The sequence below is a fragment of the Bos grunniens genome, chromosome 12, assembly GCF_055505025.1.
Source record: "Bos grunniens cultivar Pamir isolate PY7600 chromosome 12, Bosgru_T2T1.0, whole genome shotgun sequence".
Classification (NCBI taxonomy): Eukaryota; Metazoa; Chordata; class Mammalia; order Artiodactyla; family Bovidae; genus Bos; species Bos grunniens.
The window spans coordinates 90,333,781-90,349,766 of NC_141176.1; the positions used below are offsets into that span (position 1 = coordinate 90,333,781).

A 15,986-nucleotide genomic window follows, 5' to 3' on the forward strand; every position below is an offset into this window, starting at 1 on the left:
AAAGTTCAGATTAACCTGAGGTGTTAATGTCTTTTCCATTCCACACTAGCATTTATTGATATGATCAAATGTAATCAGGCAATAATAATTTGTATCACATGTAATAACTTGTGCAACTCAGGTAAATGATTTGTTTCTTATGTTCTTAATTAGACAAAAAAAATTACTAAACTCCAATCAAAATAATAAATCTGAGCAGATTGTTAGATTAATACACTTCAGTCGTGTCCAACTCTTTCAACCCCATGGACTATACAGTCCATGGAATTCTCCAGACCAGAATACTGGAGTGGGTAGCCATTCCCTTCTCCAGGGAATCTTCCCAACCCAGGGATCAAACCCAGGTCTCCTATGTTGCAGGCAGATTCTTTACCAGCTGAGCCATAAGGAAAGCCTGCCAGAATCTTGTGTCTATGGGATTTTCCAGGCAAGAATACTGGAGTGAGTTGCCAGAGGATCTTTTAGACCTATGGATTGAACCTGCATCTCCTACTTTGGCAGGTGGGTTCTTTACCACTAGCGCCAGCTGGGAAGCCAATCTAAGCAGGCCAGGTATTAATTTTTTCAAAAAATTGTATGAAAATTAAAAAGTGAGGATTGGCCAGTTCAGTTCAGTCACTCAGTCATGTCCAACTCTTTGCGACCCCATGGACTGCAGCACACCAGGCTTCCCTGTCCATCACCAACTCCTGGAGCTTGCTCAAACTCATGTCCATCAAGTTGGTGATGCCATCCAATCATCTCATCCTCTGTCGTCCTCTTCTCCTCCTGCCTTCAGTCTTTCCCAGCATCATGGTCTTTTCCAATGAGTCACTTCTTCAGATCAGGTGGTCAAAGTATTGGTGCTTCAGCTTCAGATTGGCCAGTTACCCACCACAAAATAATAGATTTCTTATGGGCTGTAGTCATCATGATTGGTTTTTTCCCAGGGGCATCTTAAGAAATTTGACCAAGAAATGAGGGAATTTCCATTCTATTGGTTTACCAAAAATACATCTGTGCTTTTTTTCCCTGAACACATTACAAAAATCTAAAAGTTATGTCTTACTTGGTATCATATTTGACTCAAAATCAAGTTTTAAAATAAAGGGATACAATGTCATATCTTTCCAGTCATATCTTTACAGTGGCGACCAGAAACAGATTGTTTCCCATAACATGTTGTAATGTGAATAAGTCAAAAATGAGTGACAGCTAATTTCTGTTTTAATTTGTGTCTTTCATCTGAGCCCTATTCTTTTTTATCACTCAGCATTAATTACATGTTTAAATAATTCTCTAGAAGATGCATACCATTTCAGTAAGCATGCAACATTTAAAAGTCAGCAAAGCCATAGAGTACTGTAACCATCAGGTTTTTTCTGCTACTTCAACATCCAAAATTGAACACTGACATCTGAGAAATAGTGTTTTCCAAATATAACTCCCATGTCAAATTCCAAAATCCTTGAAGGAAGAGGACAGAGACAGTGTTAGTTGGTTCTTAAGAAACCGCCAATGTGCCCATTGGGGAAATCTGTTAGTTCTTCTGAGATGACTTCTGATGACCAGGGAGCTGAGATACGGCTGCTGGTGGTTCTCGTTCCTGTTTCCACTAAACTGGGTTTACCTTAGACAGAGTGTTTGAAATGAGCTATGCTTTTCAAGTATTGCATTTGGCTTCATTTTGTTTGAGTTCTCCCTGCCTCCTTATTGTAAAGGAAAACATCCCTGAGTGAGTGGCAGGTGATGCTTGGACCAGAAGGCTGACTAATACTAAAACGACGGGCCCCTTTCATCGAGTGCTTCCTGCAAGCTCTGTTTTCTATGCTGTGTGTATTTTGAGTCATTCTCATGCCAACTAGTGGAATAAACTGTCAGCCCCTTTGCAGATGAGGAAACTGAGGCAGCAGATAAGTTACCTGACCCTATCAGTACAACTAATAAGTGCAAGACGCACCACTGAAGCTCTGGACCATCTCTGCTCTGGAGTTCGTCCAAGCTCAGGGAAGGAGGCTGCAGTGAGGCCGGCGTGGCGTGCTCACAGGGGACATGACCCCCGATGGGCACTATGCCAGCCTCTGCCAAGCAGCCGGGTCTTTCAGGTGTTACCACTAGCTTCGTTCCTCTGGGATGTGTATTTTATCTGTGATGGAGGTTACGGAAGGTGAGGCTAAGTCACTTTCCCAGAGTCCCACCCTGGGGAAGCCAGCCACGGTGCAGGGGAACCAGGAGGACCACAGTATCGTTTTTGGTCGAGCCCGCTGCTGTATCGCCATATTTGCAGCAAGGATTCAATCAGATGAGAGAGAACAATTCTCAGCGGTGTAGCTGGTTCGCAGCAAACACTTTCTCAGAATCAGATGTCATCTCATGTCACCTGCATCATGATCACCACCATCAACGTCACTAATATCACTATTTCTATTACTATTACTTTCATTTGGGATGATGTGGATTATTTCCCTTTAGTAAACACCTAATATGTCCAGGAACCAGGGCTAGGAACAGGAGATGCAGAAATGCAGAGATACATGCTACCATGGAGATTACACCACCATGAAAGCTCAGGTTGGATACAGGTATGAACGGGCTTCCCTGGTTAGCTCAGCTGGTAAAGAATCCATCTGCAATGCAGGAGACTCCAGTTAGATTCCTGCGTCATTAAGTTCCCCCTGGAGAAGGGATACGCTACCCACTCCAGTATTCTTGGGCTTCCCTGATGGCTCAGATGGGAACAATCCATCTGCAATGCAAGAGACCTGGGTTTGAACCCTGGGCTGGGAAGATCCCCTGGAGGAGAGCATGGCAACACACTCCAGTATTTTTTCCTAGAGAATCCCCATGGATAGAGGAGCCTGGTGGGCTACAGTCCATGGGGTCTCAAAGAGTCAGACACATCTAAATGACTAAGCACAGCACAGAGATATGAACAGGTGAGCTGACCTGAATCTTTGCTGCATAAATCACCCACCTCAGTGAAGCCCAGTTCTCAAGTTCTCCCCTCAGTTTATTTCTTCTTATTAAAATTAGTAGTCATGAAATGATCAATTGGAGCATCCTTTAAAAATATTTTAAAGACATTTTAGATATACAGGAAATTTGCAAAAATAGTACAGAGAGATTCCAGGTACCCTTCACCCAGCTTCTTCTCACATTCAAAATGTACACAGCCATGGGCTTCCCAGCTGGTGCGAGTGGTGAAGAGCCCACCTCCCAAGGCAGGAGACATAAGAGGCACAGATTCAGTTCCTGGGTTGGGAAGGTCCCCTGGAGGAGGGCATGGCAACCCACTCCAGTAGTCTTGCCTGGAGAATCTCATGGACAGAGGAGCCTGGTAGGCCATGGTCCATGGAGTCACGAAGAGTCAGACATGACTGAAGTGACTTAGCATGTGCGAATGAATGGTGCATTTATCCAAACATTGGTATAATGTTATCTATAACACAGCCTTTATCCAAAATTTTCCAGTTTTCCCACTAAATCCTTTTTTTATTCCATTCCTTTTAGAAGCAACTATTTTAAAGAGAAAATCATAGGGAACAGAAAGCATGTCTTTAAAGTCATTTCAATTCAGTCCAGGTACTTTAAAATACTTTGGGCAGTCTCTGCTGATGATTTATACAAACACAGAAATCCACGGAGAGATCCCCATGGCTAAGGCATTCTGTCATATTTTGGGATATAAAAGGAAAATTATTCAAGACTATCTTCTGACTGGAAGTAAGACTGCATGCCAGGAGAAACAGTTATAGCTGCTTTGAATGAGAATTCAAAGCGGAAGAGGGGCTTCAAAGAGGAACACATTGAAATATACAAGATGACATTTTTACCCCCAGCAGCTGAGAAACAGCTCTAAGTTGTGTCTGAAAGGCTCTCCCCCTCTCCCTCCAGGAGTGGATCTCACCTCACTGCGGCAGATGAAGCTTCAGAGACCGGTGAGCATGTTAACGGACGTCAAACACTTCCTGTCCTGTGGAGGAAACGTTAATGAGAGAAACGACGATGGCGTAACACTGGTGAGTCACAAGGTTCTCTAGGAGACACTGCTTACAACGCAAATGTGCATGGATTTCGAAAACAGAGAATTGGGTACCATTAACTCCTAAATAAGGTTTTTTTATTTTTCTGATTATATCAGTAATACGTATTTATTGCAGAAATTTTGCAAAACAGAAATGCAAAAAAAAGTGCAAATAACATACCATCACCCAACATTTATCTGTTGATATATTCTCTTTAAGTCCTATGCATGTTTTTCCTACAAATTTAGAGTAATTTTTATATTATTTTTGTTAGTGTGAGACTTTTGAGCTGCAACTTACAGGAGACTGTTTTCATTTTAAGCAAAAGAACCTGTGTTACTCTGATGAATGAATTTCTAAATTCAAACAAACGCCTGCCATTGCTTTTTAATGCTCTCAGGCATAGTTGCATTAAATTGAACACATAACAATTAAATGTGGACTCACTTGGATGTAAGCACAATGTCTTATCATCACAGGAAGAACATTTGGTCCTATTGACCCATAAAAATTACTTGGATCGGGCATGCTGGGGTTAGAATTAATTATTATGGAGATGAATGTGTTGTCTCAAGAAAGTAAGCTACAGAAGCAAAAGGGAAAAGCTCTGAAGCAAGGGGTGCACAGAGGCAGTTGCAACCAATTTTAGAAAATGATTCCATTTCTACTATGGGAAAATATGGTGTGAGGTTGAACACAGTAGATGAGGAAAGCAGTGTAACTGAGTGAGTAAGACTTGTGTGAGACCTGATACCTTTGTAGATTTATTAAGTGCAAATTAAGTACTTTGAGACTTCTCAATAGAGTTATCTTCCCGGACATTGATGTTCATCTTTGGAATATAAATTTCAGAAGACTACCGAAAATGGAACTATAAGCTATAAGAGGACAAAGCAGTTTTAGAGTTTATTGAAAAATAACATCTTCAAATGGAAAAAACATTCCAACTTGTTTATTGAGGAAATATTTACTAACCGCGTCCCGTGTACAACATCACCGTGAACAAAACCACAAAAGTCCTTTTGTCTTTGTCAGGGGCTCACGTTTCGTTGGGGAAGACATTCACCATGCAGTGTAGGTGGGCTAAGGATATAATGCAGTCATAGTACTAAACGCAAATGAGAAATAACACAAAGACCGGGACGTGGTAGAGTACAGTTGGCATTTTTGGGTCGGTAGACAGGTAAGATCTCACTGACATGAAGAGCTCTGAGTGGTGAGCTGCAGGAAGTCTGCCCCCTCTGCAGGTGTGAAGGCGGGGTGTTGCAGGCTGAGCAGTGGGAACACAGAGGTCCTGAGGCAGGGCCGGGTGCGCTGTGACTAAGGAGCGGCTAGGAGGCCAGCGTGGCTGAGCAGAGAAAGCAAGAGGAGGCGGCAACCAGGACCGGACCACCCCGGGCCTGGCGGGCTTGTGTGAGGGCCGTGGCAGTTACTCTGCGTGAAGTAGGAATGAGCTGGAGAGTCCTGAGGGGAGGATGTTCCTTCAGTTCCAGAAGGATCTTCAGTCCAACTGCTGCGACGAGGATGCACTGTCAACGGGCAGGAGTGGAGCCGAGAGTTCAGTGAGGAGGCTCTTGTCCAACAGGTGGTGATGCGACTCAAACCAACACAGTGGGTGCTGCAGCAGTAAGAAGTGGCTCATTTCTAAAGTCCACGTTAAAACAAGATCCGCTGGGATTTCCTGATGGAAATTTGGTGAGAGAAGAAGACGACTTTAGCGTGACTCTGAATATTTCTAGTTTGAGCAGCTGGAATGCTGGAGTTGACACGGAATGAGAGAAGAACGGGCTGAGGGCAAAGGAAATGAGGGTGGATTCTGGAAACATGAAGTTTGAAGTGCCTCTTAGCCATTGTCATGGAGATGCTGAGTTTGTGGTGGGTTATTGAGTCTGATGCATAAAGGGTTTCCTAAAGGAAATCAACCTGGAGTATTCATTGGAAGGAGTGATGCTGAAGCTGAAACTCCAACACTTGGCCACCTGATGTGAAGAACTGACTCATTGGAAAAGAGCCTGATGCTGGGAAAGATTGAAGGCAGGAAGAGAAGGGGACGACAGAGGATGAGATGGCTGGATGGCATCACCGACTCAATGGACATGAGTTTAAGCAAACCCTTGGGAGATGGTGAAGGACAGGGAAGCCTGGTGTGCTGCAGTCCATGAGGTCACAAAGTTGGACAGGAGTTAGCAACTAAATAATAACAACAACTGGTGTCTGGAATTTGGGTTCTGTTCAGACTGGAGAAGCAGTGTTGGGATCTTTAGCATGTTTGTGCTATTGAGGCTCTTTGACGCTGGATGAAGTCACGAATCTGATATGAAGGAAAGAGGACTGGGGACTGACCCACGGAGCATAGCAAAGCGGAAGATCCTGGAATGAGGGGGGAGTGGAAACTCCCAAAGTGGGAGGCAAACCAAGAGAGTGAGGTGTCCTGGGAGCCCTGCAAGGAAAGCGGGAGGAGCAGGAGGAGGAGGAATGAGTAACCGTCAAATAAATACCGCTGAGAAGTCAAGTGGGCAGACAGAGACTTGCTGCCAGGCTTAGTAACTGGGAGTCCTTGGTTTTCTCATCAGGGCAGCTTTGGTTGAGTGATGGGATCAAAATCAGACTGGAGTGGGCTGTTTAATTAATAGTTCATTTCTACTGTATATCTCGGGGGGGGGGGAAAGAAGGTACAGTCTGTTTGTAGGACATATATTAAGTTAACCTTAAAAATGCATTCCAGTATACAGTAGGTGCAAATACTTACACGGAATGCCTGGAATAGTCAAATCATAGTGTCAGTGTGCACTGGTGGGTGTCAGGGCCCGAGGTGGGGGTGGGGAGGGGGGAGGGGGAGTCAGAGATTAATGGGGCAGAGTTTCAGTTTAGGAAAGTGAGAACTTCAGGATGATGGTGAGAGTTGCACAACAACACGGTGTACTCAGTGCCGCGAGCTGTACAGTTGAATACGGTTAAAATCGGGTGTTTTATATTACTTTTACCACAATAAAAAAATTTAACATAAAGATAATCCATAGTTGATTTAACACATGAGCTACATTAATTAAGACGTCCAACTCATAGTAAAAATCCACGGGCTCTCTGTTTCTTAGTTTGGCAGAAGATATTACAACTTTGTGTTGTTTTTCTGAAATCACAGCTAAATAAAAACAGCACACATGTTCAAATGCCTGCTAAATTAAAAGGCTTACAAACTTCAGAAGATAAGCTATGGAGGGAATCAATACACAGCAATAAATTGCTATCACTTTCAGCCATCTTCAATTTTGACATTCCTGTGACTTTTCTTTTATTGAACAGAGAACACAAACGCGGCATATAATTATTCTGTAATAGCTGAATCTGGTTTTATTATTGATGTTGTGATCATCTTTGAGCTTTGTACAGAGAAAGGAACAATGAACAGGAGGCAGCCCTTCCCTGAGGATCACAGCAGTTAGCAAGCAGCAGCCTCTTTGATTCTTGGGTCTGACTTGGTTGGTCAATTATGTTAATGCTTCGAGTTGTCTTTCTGTAACAGGTATGTGTATAGTGTGTGCTTGCCTATTGTTGCTGATAATGATAAGAAGAAAGTCTTATCCACATATGGCTTCTGTATGCTGAGTTGGAATTTCAGCTGTGATTCAAAATTGGGCGTTATACCCCATGCTATTACACTGCAAAACAGATTAAACTACCAAAAAACTATCAAAAAACTCGGTGAAGATCTGCTCCTAGTAAGATGGTTTTTATGCTGCTGCTTTTTCTTCCTTTTTAGAATATGCAGTATAATAACCAAATGTAAGACAAATCTTTTTAACATTTTTTATTTTATTTTTACTGGAACATAGTTGATTTACAAGGTTTTATTAGTTAAAGATGTAAAGCAAAGCAATTCAGTTGTACATGTATATATGTATGCACACACACATACACACAGGTATATACATACATGTATATATATTCTGGACATGTATGTATATACGCACACACACACACAGAGATATATATATATATATATATTCTGGATTTTTTTCAGCTATATGTTATTATAAGATACTGAGCATTGTTCTCCATGCTGCATGGTAGAACTTTGTTGTTGGTTATTGTTGGTTATGTTGGTTATTTACTTTATAAATGTGTATATATATAGTATATTTGTATATTATATTTAAGTATATATGTATATATAAAGTATTATATATACTTATTGTATATGTATAAATATATACATATTATATGTATATGTATATGTATAAATATATACATACTATCATAAATATATACAATAAGTATATATATGATAGTTTTATAATAATAAGCTTCTCAGGTAGCCCTAGTAGTAAAGAACCTGCCTGCAAGGGCAGGAGACATAAGAGACGCAGGTTCAATCCCTGGGTGGGGAAGATCCCCTGGAGGAGGGCATGGCAACCCACTCCAGTATTATTGCCTGGAGAATCCCATGGACAGAGGAGCCTGGCAGGCTACAGTGCACGGGGTCATGAAAAGTTGGACACAACTAATGGGACTTCAGTGTTCCCACTCCAGTGTTCTTGCCTGGGGAATCCCAGGGACAGGGAAGCCTGGTGGGCTGCCGTCTCTGGGGTCGCACAGAGTCGGAAACGACTGAAGCAACTTGGTAGCAACGGGACTTCACATGCTTGCATAGAATAGTTTATATATAATATATTTATAAATAATACTTATATATATAGTATATATTTTGTGATAAGCTATAAGGAAAGAAGATCTAAAAATGAATATATATATATATATAAAAATATATATAAATGACTGAATCACATCACTGTACACCTGAAACTAACATGACATTGTAAATCAACCACATTTCAACTTTCAAAGAAAGTTATGTGTTTTGCTTTTGTTTTGATGTTACCTGGGATTAGAGTTGCTTGCTGTCCCAGATGTCACTCACTGGTAGCCCCTGCTCTGGGCAGCTTTGCTACTAAATGAACCAACATCATTTTCCTTTTAGTCTTTCCCTGGTGAGTATCTCGGCCTATATTCTAAATGGTAGAGCAGGACTTTTGCCATGTGGAAAGCAAACCTACTCATAAGGAGTTTGAGCCTATGAACTTTGCATCATTAGTATCAGGCACTAACCACCAAGTGGATCTATTCTTCCTGCAGGCTTATACTGCAAGTGAAAATCTGAAATCCACTTGCTGGTGCTTAAAGCGCAATAATTTGCCAATCACTGACTGATGATTCAGATAATATGGAATAAATTTAGAAGCAGGTGAAAAATGAGTTCTTTAGGTGAATATGTATGTAAATTCATATTTCTCTAAACTATCTGTGGATACATTGTATTTGATAAAATGTTAATGAGATGAAGTTTGTATGTAACAAAGTGTGGCAAGATTAATGTGAAACTTAACTTCTGAATGTTTATGCCTTAAGTTAGATTAAATGTATTTGTTATTCTAATGTAGTTGAAAGTACATACAAAACATAAACATATAAATGTCACTGTAGATTGAAGAGCATAATTAAGGCCAAAAAGCAAATTTTTTGCTGAATTTTATCAAAATTTATATTTAATAAACCCTTTTGACTTTACTGTAATTTTGTCTTTGTAATAAAAATGGAAAGGAATTATGCTACAAAGTTCTATTCTTCAAAACCTAGAAGTCCTTGTTTTTACTACTTTTAATTAGTTTTTATTTTTCCTTTCCTTATAGATCCTTCTTATTAATTATTACGATTACAAAATCAACCATGTAGTTACTTAATAACCTAGTTTAAATTGAGTGTGATGATAAAGTGAAGTGAAGTGTCAGTGGCTCAGTGGTGCCCAACTCTTTACGATCCCATGGACTGCAGCCCACCAGGCTCCTCTGTCCATGGGCTTCTCCAGATAAGAATACCAGAGTGGGTTGCCATTTCCTTCCTCAGAGGATCTTCCTGACCCAGGGATCGAACCAGGGTCTCCTGGACTGCAGGCTGATTCTTTACCGACTGAGCTAGGAGGGAAACCCAAGTGTGATGATAACTTACAGATAAATCCAGTTGCCTTAGAAGCAGAATTCCTCTGTAAGAAAACTTTGAAAACTTCCTCCATCCCCTGATCTCATCATGGTAGTTCAGTGTGCAGTAAGAAAGGAAACCAGGAAGACAGAATAGGGGCGGGGTGGGTGGACTGGAGTGCGGCTCCCCTCACAGATGCGTCAGGAACACACCCTCAGATGCGGAGGATCTCACAGGGCAGCAGCTGAAAGCCAGCAGGCGTCCCCGGGCACCAGAGAGGAATGTACAGATCCACGCAAAACCCGGGAGGGTGCAGGAAGGAGGGAGCAGGAGGAGACTGAGCAGGACCAGGCCTGCACCCGAGACAGCAGGTGGGGCTGGGGGGACCGAAGCAGGGGTCCGATCCCCCGTCAGGAAGACTATTCGGGACAGAGGGCTGGCATCAGAGGCTCCTGGAGAGCGCAGCAGTGCATCCGTGACCGGCTGCATGGAATGAGAACCACGTGGACAATCCTTCCCACAGCACTATGTACCCGGATAGGAACGCATGTCCTCTGGACTGCGCAGAGGTGGCTGGGAGCTGGGGCTTGCGGATTGGAGAGCAATCCCAGGGCAGGATCTGCTGTTAACTGCGGGGAGGTGGCCGGAGGAGTCGTGAGGGATGGGAGCACGGTGGGGAATGCCTTTGGAGGAATGCCCGGCAGACACGGAGGCCTGGCTTGCTGCCGAGTCATGCCTGGGGTGGAGCCGTCACTGTAGTCTTTCTCTCCCTACCTGCCGGTGCCGGCAGCTGGTCAATAGAAAAGGACCACAGAGAGGGTGGCAATCTGTGCCTGATGTGCTGACCGATGGAGAAGGGCCCAGGCCAGGGGTACCATTTGAGCGCCTGCTGTGCTGAGCAGTAGAGAAGGACCAGCCACGGAGGCCAGGGGCTAGTAAAATATGACACCACCCTTATGGCAGAAAGCAAAGAACAACTAAAGAGCCTCTTGATGAAAGTGAAAGAGGAGAGTGCAAAAGTGGGCTTAAAGGTCAACATTCAGAAAACTAAGATCATGGCATCCAGTCCCATCACTTCATGGGAAATAAATGGGGAAACAGTGGAAACAGTGAGAGACTTTATTTTGGGGGCCCCAAAATCACTGCAGATGGTAATTGCAGCCATGAACTTAAAAGACGCTTACTCCTTGGAAGGAAAGTTATGACCAACCTAGACAGCGTATTAAAAAGCAGAGACATTACTTTGCCAACAAAGGTCCGTCTAGTCAAGGCTATGGTTTTTCCAGTGGTCATGTATGGATGTGAGAGTTGGACTATAAAGAAAGCTGAGCACTGAAGAATTGATGCTTTTGAACTGTGGGGTTGGAGAAGACTCCTGAGAGTTCCTTGGACTGCAAGCAGATCCAACCAGTCCATCCTAAAGGAGATTCGTCCTGGGTGTTCATTGGCAGGACTGATGTTGAAGCTGAAACTCCAATACTTTGGCCACCTGATGCAGAGAGCTGACTCATTAGAAAAGACCCTGATAGTGGGAAAGATTGAGGGCAGGAGGAGAAGGGGGTGACAGGGGATGAGACTGTCGGATGGCATCACCGACTCAATTGACATAGGTTTGGGTAGATTCTGGCAGTTGGTGATGGATAGGGAGGCCTGGAGTGCCTCGGTTCATGGGGTTGCAGAGTCAGACACCAACTGAGGGACTGAACTGAACTGATCTGAATGCTGTAGCTCCTGCATCCAAGGCCACTGATGTCCCTGCACACTTGGTGCTGCAGAGTCCCCACGATCTAAGCAGCTGAACCACCTCCATGCTTGATTCTCACTGGGGCAGAGCTGCCAGAGGTTAGCAAAATCTCCAAGAGGGCCATATCTCCTGTGCCTGTTGGCTGCCAGGTACCCTGTGTACCTGGCCCTGCCAGGGTCCCCGCAATCCAAGCCGCTGCACTCCCTCCACAGCTGGTCCTCCCTGGGAGAGAGCCAGGTCCTCCAGGGCAGCCTCAGGAGCAAACCCCTGTGGAGACACACAGGCAGCCGTGGAGGTAAAACCACAGCTGAGCCCCAGGGGCAGTGCGGCTAAGGAAGAGGATCGAAAACCTTCCCACCAGCTGTACAAGCTGCAGATTAAATCCACACGATCAACTAGGCAGACTCTGTGTCAATGGAAGATATAAAAAGATAGTGAGAGTTCCTGCACAAGAAAACATCCTAGCTCTGGCAGCTGCAGACCTTGGAGGCAAGAACACGCAGGAATAGAGCCAGGTTAAAGTCTAGGCTGCCCCCACAGCGGGTCTAGAGACCAGTGCAGAGTTGGAGGGCATCCTGGGGAGGTCAGGTGGACTGTGATTCACAGTGAGGGGAAGGATGCTCTGACAGCAGAGATCTAAGAAAAACATGTATTATTATTGTATTTTGAGTCATTCTGTACTTGATTCTGAATTTTTTTTTCTTTTTCTGTGGTTGTTTTATTTTTATTATTAATTCTATTTAAGCTTTTGAGAACTTTTTTTTAAAATCACACCTTTTATTTTCTTTATATATTTCTTCATCACTTTGGCTTTTTGTGGTTCTACGGTTTGTTTTTTTTCTTTAATTTTTGTTGTTGTTTGTTTTTCTTACATTCTTTTGCTGTTGTAGTTGATCTTTAGTATATGAAATATTTTTCTATACTTCTGTTTAACTTTGCTTTCCTGTTTTTTTTCTTTTCTTCCTTTATTTCAACATGTTTGTTAGTTTGTTTTGTTTGCTTTATTCACCAGTTGGAACTCTCATTTGGTCTTGTTTTTGGTTTATGTTTCAGTCAGTTTTGTTTTTAATTGGTCGACACTACTCTCAGTTTTCTCTGTTCACCAGGTGACTTCCTTGTGCTTTGTTTTCTATGAACTGTTCTGGTTGTCTGTGTGTGTGCAGTTGTTCCTTCTTTGGGGTCTGATTTTACATTTACCACTTGTGTGGGGCTCGTCTTTTGTTTCTGGCTTTATTTTTTGTTTTTGTGTGGTTCTTTTAATCCCTTTTAATGCCATAACAAACGTCTTGCAGAATCTCGGTTTCCTGGCCAGAGATCGGGCCTGAGCCTCTGGAATGGGAGCAGTGAGTCCAGAACACTGGCCTGGACTGCTGAACCCCTGATCCCAAGGAGTACTAATTAGTGAGAACTCCCATGAAGGCCTCCTGCTGGATCCAAGACCAGGCATTACCCAACCGTCCGCGGCACCCCAGTGCAGGACACCTCACCCAAACACCAAGCGAGACAAAACCACAAACTCAGTCATCGGCAGACAGGCTCCCACAGGCACCCCACCACATACCACCTCACACAGCCCTGCCGGTCAGAGGAAGAAAAACTCACCCCCTCCCACCAGAGCATAGGCACAGGTCCTTCCCAACACGAAGTCTAAAGAAACATTGGGCCAGCCTCGCCCACCAAGGGCAGAAACCAAAGGGGAGAAGAAGTACGACCCTAAAACCTGGGAAAAGGAGACCTCAAACCCAGCAAGTCAGAAAAAAGCGAAAAGACAGAGAAGTATTGCACAAATGAAGAAACAAGGTTAAAAACTCACAAGACCAAATAAATGCAAACTACCTGAAAAGGAATTCTGTGTAATGGTAGTAAAGATGGTACAAAACCCGAGAAATAGGTAGGAAAAAATGCAAGAATTATTTAACACATATAACAATGACCGAGAAGAAATAAAGAATAAACAGTGACAAACAGCACAATTACTGAAATTAAAGAAACTATAGAACAAATCAATGGAGTAAATGAGGCAGAAAACAGATAAATGAGCTGGAAGATAGAATGGTGGAAATAACTGCTAACAAACAGAATAAAGGAAAAGAATGAAGATAATTTAGGATGCTCTCAGAGACCTCTGGCAGAGAAGGCAATGGCACCCCACTCCAGTACTCTTGCCTGGAAAATCCCATGGACGGAGGAGCCTGGTGGGCTGCAGTCCATGGGGTGGCTAAGAGTCCTACACGACTGAGCGACTTCACTTTCCCTTTTCACTTTCATGCATTGGAGAAGGAAATGGCAACCCACTCCAGTGTTCTTGCCTGGAGAATCCCAGGGGACGGGGGAGCCTGGTGGGTTGCTGTCTATGGGGTCGCACAGAGTCGGACACAACTGAAGCGACTTAGCAGCAGCAGCAGCAGCAGAGACCTCTGGAACAATATTAAACATACCAACATTCAAATTATAGGGGTCCCAGAAGAAGAAGAAAAAGAGAAAGCATCTGAGAGATTTTTGAAGAGATTATAGTTGAAAACTTCCCTAACATGGGAAAGGAAATAATAAAGTCCAAGAAGTGCAGAGAGTCCCAAACAGGATAAAGCAGCAGCATGCTGCTGCTAAGTCACTTAGGTCGTGTCCGACTCTGTGCGACCCCATAGACGGCAGCCCACCAGGCTCCCCCGTCCCTGGGATTCTCCAGGCAAGAACACTGGAGTGGGTTGCCATTTCCTTCTCCAATGCATGAAAGTGAAAAGTGAAAGTGAAGAGACACACACTAATTAAACTAACAAAGGTTAAACACAAAGGAAAAATATTAAAAGCAGCGAGGGAAAAGCAGCAAGTAGCATACAAGGGACACCCCATACGATTAACAGCTGATCTTTCAGCAGAAACTCTGCAGGCCAGAAGGGAGTGGCAGGATATATTTAAAGTACTGAAAGGGAAAAAACCTACAACCAAAGTTACTCTACTTGGCAAGGATCTCATTCAAAACTGATGGAGAAATAGAAGTTGTACAGATAAGCAAAAGTTAAGAGAATTTAGCACCTCCAAACCAGCTTTACAACAAGTATTAAAGGGACTTCTATAGGCAGGAAACACAACAAAAGGAAAAGACCTACAAAAACAAACCAAAGCAATTAAGAAAATCCAACAGGAACATAGACACTAATAATTACTTTAAATGTAAATGGATTAAACATTCCAGCTAAAAGACACAGACTGGCTGAATGGATGTAAAAACAAGACTCCTATCTATGCTGTCTACAAGGGACCCACTTCAGACATAGAGACACATACAGGCTGAAAGTGTAAGGATGGAAAAAGATATTCCATGCAAATGGAAATCAAAACTGGAGTAGCAATTCTCATGTCAAACAAAATAGACCTTAAAAAGTATTACAAGAGATAAGGAAAGACACTATATAATGAGCAAGGGATCAATCCAAGGGAAATACATAACAATTTTAAATATTTATGCACCCAACATAAGACCACCTCAATTCATAAGGCAAATGCTGACATAAAAGGGGAAATTGTTAGTAATGCTGGAGAGGGTGTGAAGAAAGGGAATTCTCTTGCACTGTTGGTTGTAGTGTAAACTAATACAGCCACTGTGGAGAACAGTATGGAGATATCTTTAAAAAAAAAAACTAGGAATAAAGCTACCATATGACCCAACAATCCCACTACTGGGCATATTCTCTGAGAAAACCATAATTGAAAAAGTGTATCCCAGTGTTTTTGCAGCACTGTTGATAATAACTAGGATATGGAAGCAACCTAGATGTCCATCGACAAATCAGTGGATAAAGAAGCTGTGGTGTATATGTATGTGTGTGTATATATATATACAATGGAATATTACTCAGCATTTTTAGGGACACACTTGAGTCAGTTCTAATAAGGTGGATGAACCTAGAGCCTATTATACACAGTGAAGTAAGTCAGAAAGAGAAATATAACATATGTTATATAATTTTATATATATATATATAACTATATATATACACATATATATATGCACAATCTCAAAAGATGGTACTCATGAACCCATTTGCAAGTCAGCAATGGAGATGCTTTATTCTTTTGGGCTCCAACATCACTGCAGATGGTGAATGCAGTCATGAAATTAAAATACACTTGCTCCTTGGTAGAAAAGCTATGACCAACCTAGACAGCATATTAAAAAGCAGAGACATTACTTTGCCAACAAAGGTCCATCTAGTGAAATTTATGGTTTTTCCAGTGGTCATGTATGGATGTGAGAGCTGGACTAT

At 42.7% G+C, this 15,986-nt stretch overlaps 1 protein-coding gene across 1 annotated transcript in view; it reads left to right on the forward strand.

The window, feature by feature from the left end:
* MYO16 (myosin XVI) overlaps positions 1-15,986 on the forward strand; it is a 519,851-nt gene that overhangs the window by 197,418 nt on the left and 306,447 nt on the right. The window contains exon 6 of the mRNA XM_086328670.1: positions 3,874-3,998. Within this exon, the coding sequence (XP_086184796.1) occupies positions 3,874-3,998 (125 nt within the window). The remainder of the gene's footprint in view (positions 1-3,873; positions 3,999-15,986) is intronic.